Here is a 13644-nt window from a genome sequence, read left to right on the forward strand (position 1 = left end):
GTGTGTCTGTAAGCTGCCACAAACAGATGTGGTAATGTGACTTCTGCTGTTCAAACTCTTTGCTTTATTAAGCAGGCAGGGTGGTCTTTTAAACAAAAAAACCAACCCTTCTAGTGATCTATACATCTGTGTAATACAATAGTAGTAAATAATGCTTCTATGGTTTGTAAACACCTATTTTCTATTTGAAAATTCACAATTATGCAGATGTAAATAAGTTTTTACAGCACACATCCTTCTAAATAGGGCAGGTTTTCAAATTACAATGTATGCATAGAAAGCGCAGAGTGTGCATATCCTTTAAGTGTTTTCTCAAGGTGACATACTACATTTTTGTATTTATATTTTGTGATACTGCAATTAAATCTGAGAGGTTAAGCATCTGGCATAAAAATATATATAAGCTCAAAAAACTAGCATCAGCAGTGTGCTCTGGTTTTCATGCATGGTGGGCCATTTAACTGTCAAATAGTATGTCAGTTAAGAAGTTATTTCCAAGGAGGTGTTTTCATTTAAACTGTTGTCAGACCTGCTGACTGATTTACAGCTTGGTTGACCGGTAAGGGATCTGCTCAGATGGCAGGGCTATGGCGAGCTATCACTTTTCTCTGAGTGAACTGCAGTTGCTTCTCATTACTGAAAAAATCAGAAATATAGCCCCATAGGTGCAATTTTCTGACAAAGATGCTAGAGAGCTACACCAGGCTGTTTGTTTTTAAAGCCTTTAATTACACTAATAAGAATACACATCGACTCCATGTAGTGGGAATTACTGGAGACTTTAGATATGGACAGAGGAAAGGAAGATGAATTAATGACCATAACCTAAAATTTAGCAATCACCATGGAACAAATAATGTCATTAAATTTACTGTAAGTCTATTTAATGCCAATGTCTATCAACACATATCAGTATGTATATAAATATATATGCCAATGTATATCAACATATACCTGTGTACTGCTCATATTTGCCTATTTTGATCCACGTTTTTCAAGAGCTCCTTTAAAAATAGTCTTTTGTTATGGACTCAGAAAAAGGTATTATTTAGTCACTCAACACACAAATTTCTATGCCTTCAGAGGAGAACTTGGGAAGGTTATGATGGGGGAGAGAAGAAGTTTGGAAAGGAATATATTTTAAAGTAAGAAGACAGATGATGCTTGTTTCTAACTCTTACAGGCATATGTATCCAGTCTAAATGCATTCTAGCTTTACTTTGCTCCATCCAAGGGGATTTGTGCATAAGAACAGTTTCAGTTTCTTGTGTAGTCATTTCACACTTTCTGATGGTCACTTAATATACTATATATAATGGAACAATGACGGTGCCATGTAACACACTAACCCAAGAAACCCACCAGAACCTCACTAAACATAAATAATGATTATTCTGTAGCATTATTTAACAGAAAGATGATATATGCCACATTGCCACTCTCCTCTCCTGGGTTGCCTTTGGTTCTGCTCAATGTGTGCTCTCTTTTCAATCTTCTATCTAGAGCCATATACAGGAATCTTCTTTCTCAAGTAAGCTACCCTTGAGGTCCGACTTATGTAATGTGCAAGGTTGTAATCTGCACATGCTTTGAGACAATATTCAAGCTGATGAGGTCAGTTGCAGACTCAATCTCCTTATTTGATCCATATATTTAGAGGCTAAGGGATTTTCATTCATTGCTGCTGCTGTAACGCTTCTAATCCTGAACACATTGCTAAAGGTATTGGGTATCTCCTCCCTGTCACTACACCTTTCTGTGTTTCTGTCCTCCCTCCTAATGGCTCTGTATAATTCAAGATGCTTGAAATTAACTTGATAAAGGGGCAGGCGAAAGGTGCACTACTTTTTCTGCTGAGGAAGATGGCTACAATATAACACACAACAAAGAATGAGGAACTATTTCAACAAACTAGGATCCAGCACAAGGATAAGGGCTATTTTACAGGCTCAGAAGTAAACTAACAACATGGAAAATAGCTTTGACAATAGTTGCGGGTATGGAAAAATACAGATAACAGCATAAATCCACATGGTATGTAAAAGCCTACAGTTATGCTAGCAGAAGCGCTATTACCCAAGCATCTAAAACCACAGAGAAAGCAAGCCAGGTAACTTGCTAATTGTGCTTTGTATGCAAAAAGTTCATATTCAGTACATACAAACAGGACATTCTGTAATGGCAGGGGAAGGAGAAGGCTCTGACTGAAAGCTCATGCAGAACAGAGGCTGTATCTAGCTACAAAAAGCATTATTTCCAACCTACCGTCTATTGGACTCTTACCTTTTTGACGTCCCTGACTAGATGATATAGAGTGTTGGATGGTCCATGTCTCTGCAAAGGATAAATGAGAAAGAATAAGATAGTTTTGCATTGTCCAAAGACCTGCAAAATGTAAATGCTGAAATAGCTTTCTCACCTTAGTAGCTTAAAAATCAGGCAACTGAGAGCACTTTAACTGTACAGCGTTACTAATTAAAATAAAACCAACTACAAGAATATTATTTCACCTGACTTCTCTTTTGTACAAAACACTTCAGTAAGAAAACCACAAGAACTGCGATACTGGATGAAAACTATGGTCCTGTATACTAGATTAGGTTACTGGCTTAGGCAAAGCAGAGGCCCAGCACAACATGCACAGCCTCTAGGAGAGACTGGAAGGAAAAACAGCTGCTTAAGTCTCAGCCTTCCTGCAGTCAGGATCTCCACTTTCCCTCTTGATGGCTCTGTGAGCCCCTGTGCCTGACATTGCATTTAGGCTGTCTTGTCTGAAAGCCACTAACAGCATGCACAGTCTGTGAATTTGTTTTATGTTCTTTTGCCTACCTGACATGCAAAACATCGTGCAGCAGACTCCCCAGTTTCAAGCATATGTTACACGGAGAAGTACTTTCTCTTCTGTTGTGTTTTTGACTACTGCTGATATTCTAAGAAACTTTTATTGAAGGTCTCCTTGCCTATAACTGGTGCTAGATGAGACCACTGCATACATGCAGAGTCAGTGTTTCCATATACACATGGCTCTGCACTTGCCAACACTTGATTTTATGTAACCGTATCACTGAACATGATGAGACTTCCCTGTGATTCTTCATATGCTGCTTCAGATTTGCCTACTCTGAGTAATGCTAAATCACCAGCAAACGTTGTCCCTTCAGTAGTTACTATTTTTCAAGTCATCTCTAAACAGGCTGAACAGCAGTGGTCCCAGAACAAGGTCTTGCATGACCTGGGTCATAATGTCCTTTTGTGGTGAGAACAGACCACGTATTCCTAGTCTCTGTTTTCTATCCTTCAAGCAGTTTTTAAAGCACAGGTGCCCCTTGTCTTCTATGTCATGACAGCTAAATTTCTTTAATAATCTCAGAGGTTTTCAAATATTGTCAAACAGGTTTTGCAGAAACAGGTGGACAAACTGCAACATCCTTATTCTCCTGCATGTTGACTTCAGAAATTGTAAAAGATTTCTAAGGCTTAACATTCCACTACAGATGCCAGCTGAATTTTTTTTTTGACGTAAAATTGATCCCCTTGTCTATTAATTTTATTATTTATTGCATTTTTACAAATTTGCCATGGCAGAAGTCAGATTCGCTGGTTTGTAGGTTCCCAGGTCACTCTCAGGCTCATGTTGAAATTTGGTATTTTTTAACTGGCCTTGTAATTTTCTTGGTGCTAAGGCTATCGTAGGTGCATTCATTAGGTCATATATCATAAATGGTAGTTTAGGCATTTCACAGTCTGGATCTTTTGGAATTCTTGCATGAATAATTTACGGTGATTTCTATAGCTCACAACAAATATGTTCAAAAAGGCCTTCTTTTAGCTGTAGAACTGAAGACTTTCCTCAGACTCTTTCCCTGTAAAAATTTGCTTTGATACAAGAACTACAGTGCTTATCTCTGTAGCAAGAAAGCTCCTAGGCTTTCTATTTTTAATACACAAGCACTAATTGATAGGCAAAGTTTAAGCTGATCAAAGATCAGATGGGAATCTGTCTCAAGGGTGGCACACATACCTGTTCCTCTATATTTTGCACAAATACAATAAATTCTTTTCATATTTGATATTCAAAAGACTGACTTCTGGTCACCATCAGTGTGAAACATCTCTGGATAACAGCCCAGAGTGGCAGCTTATGATGGCAGAGCTTTGAAGAGTACTGGCAGAAAAAACTTTTTGAAAAGGGCTATGCACTGTATCACAGCCTCTCTCCAGCAGACAGAACCAGCAGCCCTAAGAACTAAACAATTTAGTAATAGATTTTTTCCATACCAGTTAGCAATTTGAACTTACTGGTTTCTCTCCATAGGCAATAAGGATGTGATGTGGATGCTGGAATTTTTTTTGCAGTTGAGAATGCAGAAGCAATTTGAACCTGTGCAGTTTTATGTTCATTTTAAGGGCAAAGATAGAAAACTTGCATACAGGTTTTTAAAAACCCCAACTATAATTTTTGGAACATTCCATGAGCACATGGGGAAGTCCTTCACTCTAATAGACCTGCTGAAATCATCAGATTTGATCTTTAAATTCAGAATATTATGCCAAGAAGTTTCCTTCTATTTGCTTTCTAGTGGCTAAGTTTAACAGTTGCATCATTTTTCCCCAAACCATAAGGGCTTATACTGTCAGGAGTCATGTATTACCGTCCTACAGATCCGAACTTGCCAGTTACTGTCTTCCAGCCAGTGCCATCTGCCTATATCTCAGTCTATCATATTGGAATTACAATGACCAGAAATCAGCTGGTACTGTGAGGGGCTTAATCCACATTTTAGAAAATCCGTACAGCAGATTAGGTAGGTGGGCAAGACACAGCATGTTCCATTATATGACAGAGAAAGCTAAGACACCATGTGGATGTCTAACGTGGAAGATTTCTGCAGCAGGTGTTGGCTGCCTTGTGCATCATCATGTGTTGTAACATGAGTGGGAGCTAGAACAATAAATATAGAGATATAAAATTTGCCTTAGGTTGGCCCTACCGTATTGTACAATTCTTCTAGCCGGGAGATGGTGAGAAAACGATGCATGCTTACTCCATTTTCTATGAGTAATTTCACAAAATCCACTCTGTCCAACACCAGTGCATCCAGCATTGCTTGCTCAAGGGAGCCCACCTGCAAAGCATGCAATTAATACAGACCATTCCTGCTATTGCAGGCTGTATCCAGCTGGTCCCGTCACCCTGGAACAAGCAGGGAATCCTGAAAAAATTCTGAGGTTTGCTCTGCTAAGCTTAAAGTGGGATTAATCACAATTTTAGTCTATATTGCTCTGAGTCAGGGCAGCATTTAAAAAATGAGTGTCAGAGTGTTAAAATCAACATACTCTAGGAAATCCAGATTAAGATCAAGGGACTGGAACCCAAGAAACTTGTGACCACACTTTCATGCTATTCACCATCTCATTATTATCTTTATCTCTTGCTTTCCTGACGAACACTTTATTTACATTGGGTATATTTGTTGTATGCACACACACTCGATTTCAGTCTGTCTTTACCAGCTTTTTCGTCTGTTCATGGTGTGGAAACTCAGGGAAACTTTGACACCCAGGAAGCAGAAATAGCTTTGAAGCTTGAAGACAATTAGCATTTCTTTGAAGGGCCAAATGCAAGAGGTCTTCTTATGCAAAACCTCTCCTTTTCTGTCTCTATCGGGTTGGTGAGGAGTTAGAAGGATGAGAAATTATCTCATACTTCCAGCTTTTAGCTTGCAAAATGATTGCAGCTTGCAGCATTTCAGCAAATTTTTGCTATAACGTGGTGATGGAGTAATAACGGTAAGGACAGTTTAGTACCATTAAAATCCCTCCCGTATTTTGGTACATACTTATGGCCAATATTGAAGACAGGATAAATAGTCCTGTTCACTCCATACATGAAAAGGCAAGGATATTCCAAACTAGCTTTACCAGAAAGTACAGTTAAAGCAAGGATATTTAAACAGAAGCTTTTGCTTTTGTTACAGTTTTTCTGTGGGGAGTTGTAAGTGCTCATGTAATGATAGCATAAGAAATTTTCATGATGGTCACAAAATAAATATCACAGTAATGAATATTGTGATCCAATTAAACCTTCTGAATGAAGACAAAATGGGCTTTAAGGAGCTACAGATAGAGACAGAGTCCTTCTGTTTTTTCCTGGGTGACTTCCACCACTGTAAAAACTGCAGCACAAGTTGGGACTTGGCTACTCCTCCTCTGCCCCACATCGCATTCTATATTCTCTCTATATAGAATATTATATATTCTACATAAATAACCCCTCTATTTACAACCCTCCCACTCCTGCAGGGAAGCTCTGCCCATGGTGTCCCCAGGGGAACGGTGCTGGCCAGAGAGCCTGTCCCCACAGCTGGCAGCTGGAGCATAGGATGGGGCAGATGTGAAGCAGGCAAACTGATGCAGGCAGAGCAGCACTGGGCACAAAATTAACGCCAGCTCAGGTCTGGAGCCACAGCACTTATGTGGTAACATTGCTGATCAGCTCTTGTGGTCCACTTGATGACCTCCAACATTTGTTCAGCATATTTTTGATGTCCACCCATCAACAAATTCAGTACTTGTATATAAAAGCATATTGCTTGAAGAGCAAAAGGAAGCTCTGCCTTTAATTTATAGCCTAACGTTGCAACATGGCTGTAAACAGACACTTGTTCTCAGCTTGCAGAACCATTGCTTGACAGCATAAACGTGTTGCTCCTTTTTCAAGGGTGTGGTCTCTCAGTGTTAAAGCATCGCTAGATGTCACCCTTTCCTCGGACACGCGAACGTACTAACGGAACCGTGCCTGCCTTCAGCAGCTGTGAACGGGAACTTGTGTTTGGCTGGGAGCGCGACTCGGTACATTTTACACTGCTTTAAAACCACCGCTGCCAACAGAACGGATTTAATGTTGTGTAGGGTTTGAAGTGTTTTCAGTAGAAGATGCTGTATATATACTGTACCGGCCACTGTTGCCCATAAATAAAGATCTGACTGCGAGCGATGTCTACTCTGTTCCAGGCTAATGCTAGGCTCAGCTGGTCGGGAGCAGATGCGTTAGCTCCTGTGTATACAGACGGGGTGAAGGGAGGAGAGAAGGAGAAAAAAGAAACAAAACATTTTAAACTCAGTCAACAGACCACCATGGTAATTCCTCTTTGTCAAAAATCTCACAGATTTCCATGTCATTTCCACATCTGATCTCATATTTAAACAAAACCACACCTTCCACTACAAACAAATACATAATAAAATACCGGTTCTTAAATCTGAATCTGTGGTTCTCAGATCAGCTCATAAACATTTCTTCCTCACATCCTCCTTGAAAAATACAGCTGGTACATGCAATATTGGCAGAATCCAACTCATGGTGGAGTGAACTGGTCCCATCTCGTGGATGCAAGCAAGAGCAGATGCCAAGGGAGATGCTGATCCAGCTGCATGAATACACACGCGCAGGCACACACACACACACACACACGCACATGAGTGCGCACATACACACCCACACGCATCTAGCAATTATGGACAGGTTCAGCTCACACAGACCACACTGATTTCAATAGTTGTGCATTTTATGTGCATCTTTTGTGCATTCCCACCTGATAAGGTGGGGATCCTGTACAAGCATAGGAATCTCTCCTCTCAGTTTTTACTGAGGGATCTTGGTGGGACGAACTTCCCCTCACACGTGCAATATTCATGTAAGAATGCATGCTTTAAAGCTGGTGTCATGGTATAATATATCTGAATTAAATAAGAAATTACCAGATGACAAGATGGGTCTGGAGCTGTTTGTTTTTTGGAAGGCATGGCATGTTTTCCCCTGTAGCTTTAATGGACACTGTGGGACATTTCTGCCCTGCTGTGCTTTTTCAATATTTCACTAAGGATTTCATAGTTATTAACTGATTTGTAAGAATAAAACAGTATTTGTGCTTCAGTGTCACAGGGAGAACTGGCCTGAAAGAACTGATCAACCAAATAAATAAAGGGCCTTTCGACTTTTAACTACATAGCTGCTTGCAGTGATTAGGTGAATGTATGAAGGCTCATTTTGTGAAGGCCTCATACCTCCACTGTTTTCTTGTCTTTATTAATTCTTATACTGATACCATGGAGTGATGACAAACAAGAGCTTTTCATTACTTCAAAGTATTTCTGTCCCTGTTTCAGCACTATTCAAAACGGTGCACTGTTCCAGCTGAATGTGGACTCTGAAATCGGAGGCACAGAAAACATAAAGCATAACATGCTGGCTGCGGCAACTCTCTGTGAAGGATCAGTTCAGCAGACTTTCAGGAAGCTTAGACCATGGTTTAATTTCATAACTGTCAACTCCGCTGTTAGTTCACTGCCATGAAACTTCGCCAAATACTTGGCAGTACCTACAGCAATTATTTGGGTGATGGCGGACTGTAGATCATCTGGATCACTTCCATTTTATTACAAAAATGAGCTCTAATAAAAAGGTAGGTGATGCAGGAACAGAACAAAAGAAAGAAGTGAAGAAAAGAAGAAAAAACAGTGGAAACAGTAAAAGACCCTTCTGTGATTAAGTAGTAACAGGAACACCCCTATGTGTAAGACACAGCTTTTTGCTGTGTACTACGACAGACCAAAGTTCTCACAAGAGACCTCATAGGGGACGCCAATGACATCTGAACCTTTCTGAGTTTCTTACACAAGCAACACGCAATGTTCACGAACAGAAAATATTTACTTTTGGGAAGGGCAAACATGTCTACAGTTTTATTTATGAAAACAAAACAAAACAAAAATTACCCACAGTGGGTATGATAATGTAAATTAAGTACAGAGAACAAATAAAGTTCTCCCTCTTTCTGAAGCAAACAAGAAATCTTCTCAAAATGTCATTAGATCTCCTCCTTTCTATCTGTGTCCCTGCAGGAGAAGCAAGAGCTTCAGCAGGTGCTCAGGCAAGCTCTCTGGTGAGCAGCAGAGGAGGCAAATGGGTGAACTCTGAAGACCAGGAGCAGTGATGGTGATCTCCCAGCCTGGCACCATTTTGAACACGTGATGTGGGAGCTCTACTTCCTGATTTTCCTAAACCGAATGCAGCCTACAGTACGGGTAGCCAGGGGTGTAGCCTGATTAGAAACCATTTTGGATCAAACGTGCATCAGATGGGACTTTGTGAAAGAAGTGGGCTATGCTGCCCCCACTGTAGCCAAAACTCACTCCAAATCATAGATGCTCCAGGCAAACACCTTCTGACCCCTAGCAGGGAACCTTCCCTAGTTTGTGTCAAGTGACGTAGCATTCCTGGGCCTTTTTGTACTTTAGGGAGGACCCAGCTTCTGGATGAGGACAGGGCCTTCTTGTGCATCTGATTAAAATGAAAGAGCATCAGGCATGGGGCATGAGGTAATGACTGCATCTCCAGAAAGAAACCCAAGCCCAGCAGTCCATCAGAACTGTTTTCTTTGAGCATGCTTATTGCTGCAAATACTGAACAGAGGGAAAGCAAGCCATGGTCCAGCCTCTGTCCTTCCCACCTCCCTCCATGGTGTTTAAAGCTGCCAGCACTGGACAAGTTTTCTTGTGGGTGCATGTGAGACCCTGAGATGATACTCTTCTCAGGGCTTGTTACCGTAACAGTTCACTTAACTGTCTCTCAGAGCACTGCAGACATTTGGCAGTTGAAGGAAATGTATGGTTTCTCAAGTGGTTTTTGTACTTCAGGTCCACACCAGTCCATCATCTAGGGCATAGACTGGGCAGTAGGTATCTGCATGCTGGGGCTTTGACGCACATGGTGGGATGGCTGCTCCCAGAGACAGATTTATTGCTGTAAAGCCCTTGCACCCTCTCCTCTTTCCTGTCTTCCCTATGTAGTTATCTGGTGAATGTGGGTTACACTGGCACTATGCAAAAGGAGAAGAATGAAAGTTATAAAAGTTTGTACAGAGCAGCATATGAGTGCGGATGCTGTTTAATAGATTTTATTCCAGGATGGACTAATGACTTTTGACTCAAATGAAAAAGAAAGTATTCAGACTATTTCAGGTGGAATTCTATCCAGCACTGAGGTAAAAATATTTCCACCGATAGAAGAAAAACTCCCTAGAACAAATTTGAGGTGGGCTTTCTTAAGATACCGTCTCCTTTCAATAATTTTCTTAATTGCATTTGGTGCCACAGAGCATGGATTTGAGTCAGTAAGAAGAATCCCAAAAGTGACCTTTCTGGAGACTTGTCTTGCTTGTGCACTGTCACAGAAAACAAAGCCAACCTCATTAACCTAATACAGGGATCACACTGGCACCACTTCTTAGCCCCTTAACACTGGCAATGGTGAGACATCAGCACTTCCTTTCCATACATTTTTGTTTCATCCTGTCTTGTGGATTCTCCGATTATTGTGTTGTATTATTTTAATTACCATAGTCTATTTACTGCTTTAAATAGTGTTTTAGGCAATATGACTAATGTCTCTGTATTATTTACTCAGTATCCTGGTGCCTGGTTGAGCATAAAATACATTCTTCAAAAGAATGTTTTAAGATAACATGACTAATGTCTGCAGTGGGACTCTTCTTCCCTTCATCTGCTTCTAGAAGAAAAGTTGCATTTAGGGTGCATTGATTTGGCAGTGTTTTATTTCAGTATAGATGTTGCTGGATATAGACAATGCAAGGATGGTTCAAAGTTGAATGAACAAGAAGGAGATCTAGGACAGATGACTTTATGCTCTTTAGTCTGCTTGGATATCTTGCATAGATTCTTCTGGTAAAAACCAAGATCTTGGACCAAAAATCCAGTATTTCTTGATAATAAAGCCTGGGACCATAAACTTTATCCTAGGTGAGTCAGTGTACACACCAGATTACTGAAGAAATAGACTGCCAGTTTTTATATACTGACTACGCTTTACTGTCATCAATGCAGACCTCTAAAGGATTCTCCTGCCATAGTCTATGAGACTCAGTGCTTGGGAATCTGGAAAGCTGAAATGACACAAAACTGATCTAACTAGACAGAAATGGTTGTTGGAGCCTCATTTCTGCAGCACTTCTAAGCTTGTTAGTATCCTCTTTGAATCATCATTTAAAGGAAAGAATTAGATCAGGGAAAATAGCAACTGAATTTAAGTTTCTGCTCTGCATGTCAGCAGGTCTTACGTCACCTTCTGTTTCAGTAGCTCTTTGGTGAAAAGGCTGTGTTTCCACTGCATTTGCTACAAGCGTCTTCCTGGCACTTAGCAAATCAATTGACAATAACAAAGCTGATAGCAACAACAACTATAAGGGCAGTAACCAGATATCTGGCCCAACTCTGAAATCCTCCTGTGTCAGTTATTTTATGGTTGGCAGACCGTCACACTGTCCTCCAGGACCATCTGATAACTACATGATGGCTGTTCAGTAAGCATGAATCATGAGTTATTCACAGGCTGGAAAGTATGCACAGACATAAGATCTGCATTAGCCTAACATGGCTTACTTCAGAAGGTTACTTGGCAGTAGTATCACAATATGCATATACCACAGGGTACCGCTTTCCCAGTGTTAACAATTGCACTGGGAAGGCTTCTGGAGCACCAGCTGAAACATGGCTGGTGCTGTTAGTATGCTCCACACGCTGCAACAGCTTCGTGAACTAGGATCTTTGATGCCACTTCAAAACAATTATATTTCAGAACATCTCCATATGCTGTCTTTAACTTCCCTGTCATATGCCTTCTGCTCAATTAGCAGCTGCAAAAGGACAAAATCCATTACTGTTCGAGTTCCAACTGTTCAAGTTAAGAGAGCATAAACAGTAAAGCTGTATCAATAAATTCACTTGTTACAAATTCATGCAATTGGAAACTTACTTCCCACATTTGCATGCCTCTCTCTCTAAAAAAAAAAAAGGAATTCACAAGCCATATGCTGTTATGACATCCATGCAATGTAAATTGATAACCAGTTTGGATGCCATTCCCTAGTTTATTGGTGATCACTTCCAAGAAAGATAGATCTGCTGACAAAATTAAACAAGTGACTCATGAAAACAAACAAGGACATAATCTTTTATAGTAAGTGCAGGGTTTGGGGCTTGTGGAATATTCTGTCCAGGAATGTTCCTGCATTAGCAGTGTGCCTGATGTGGGTTTAAAAGAGACCAGCTCATCACAAATTTTATGCAGCAAGCAGGAAGCAATACTTTGTGTTTCCTAATCCTTGTCCTCCTCCTACTCCCTGAACAAATCACTCACACCAGGGTGGGATTGGTAGTTAGCAGGTATGCACCTTGAATACTGGCTAGCAAGAACTGCAAAATCCTCACCAGTAAGACTGAGAAAAAGTAACCAATACATCACTTACCAGTTTCATACTTTTCTCTGCCCCCTTTTCACACAGTACTGAAGAGGTGAAAGACATTAATTCCTGAATCTAAACTTACAAATTTCAAGATAATTCAGACCCAGTCTTCAAATCTGCTTACTAGTAAATCAACAGACAAATGGTTCAGCATTGCTACCTTAGATTTCTTGATCTGATGAAAAACTCAACTATGCATCAGTCTGATGGGGTGTATATGTAGGCAGGCAGTATTTCTTTCAGGGTGGACCAGAACTGCTGTACAAAGACATGGTATGGATAAGGACAACTGACTTGCCTGAGACAAGATATCTCATCTTTGCACACACTGATTAAAAAGTTCTATGTACTTTAATTCCCTGTGATCAAAAAGCTCTTTTAACAAGATTAACAAGCTTAACAAGAGGCATCTGATAAACCCAGTCTTCACTGAATACCTTCATAATCAGAAAGTGTGGAGGAGCACGGAAGATGAGGTGTAAGTTTTAGTTCCTCTGGCTCTTGTGCCAGACAGAAATGCTGCTGCCACCAGCAGATTACCAAATCAAGATCGTCAGGCAAGCATGAGAGGAGGTGTCAAAATAACTTACATAGATCCAGGCACCTTCTGAGCTAACATAAATTCACTGTGATGTCTTGCACTACTATTATGAAGAGGGAAGGTAATTTTATTTTACTAAGGAGATGACAGGATAAATTAGGCACTTGCAAAATGGATATTCCACATCGGAGTGGACTAACCATATGCCCAGACTGCACCATAGTAGAGTTGCTCATGTAAATACTGCAAAATAGCTTTTCAAACAGAAAACATTCCCTCCCAGACCTACAATTTATTTTCTTCAGCTTCCAAGAGGCAGCTTTCAAGGTGGCAAAAGACTCCAGGGATCTGTGTTGGGATTCAGACCTTGAAAATATACGTAGAGAAAGTGGAGTCACAACTTTAAGACAATCTGTATCTGACTAATAGAAATCAGAAGCAGTAGTTTCAGTGATTGCCTTAAGAACAAACGTGAAGAGAATACACTTTACACTCAGGATAATGATGAATCCAGTTATATTTAAGATAAAAATGAAATCTGCAGTTAAAACATTTCCTAAGGATATAAAAGAGGAATTTGGTGATGGATGCAATTATTGTTCCTTGTTTTGAATTAATTTCTTTTTCATTTCTTCACCTTCATTTATATTGTCTCTGTGTGAAGATGTCCAAAAGGCCTTGAGATTTAATTATTCAGATGGCTAAAACTTGTTACCTCAGGGTAGCAGCAAAATAGTCGTGTTACCTGCAGGACAAACAACTGCTATCTTGACTGAAATG

General features: G+C 40.2%; 1 protein-coding gene across 1 annotated transcript in view; it reads right to left on the reverse strand.

Moving 5' to 3' along the window:
- Positions 1-13644, reverse strand: part of TRPM3 (transient receptor potential cation channel subfamily M member 3) — a 285325-nt gene that overhangs the window by 57808 nt on the left and 213873 nt on the right. The window contains exons 10-12 of the mRNA XM_040580618.1: positions 6957-7057; positions 4992-5126; positions 2284-2334 (exon numbers count right to left, since the gene is read on the reverse strand). Coding sequence (XP_040436552.1) covers positions 2284-2334; positions 4992-5126; positions 6957-7057 — 287 coding nt within the window. The remainder of the gene's footprint in view (positions 1-2283; positions 2335-4991; positions 5127-6956; positions 7058-13644) is intronic.

This window comes from Falco naumanni, chromosome Z, assembly GCF_017639655.2.
Source record: "Falco naumanni isolate bFalNau1 chromosome Z, bFalNau1.pat, whole genome shotgun sequence".
Taxonomy (NCBI): Eukaryota; Metazoa; Chordata; class Aves; order Falconiformes; family Falconidae; genus Falco; species Falco naumanni.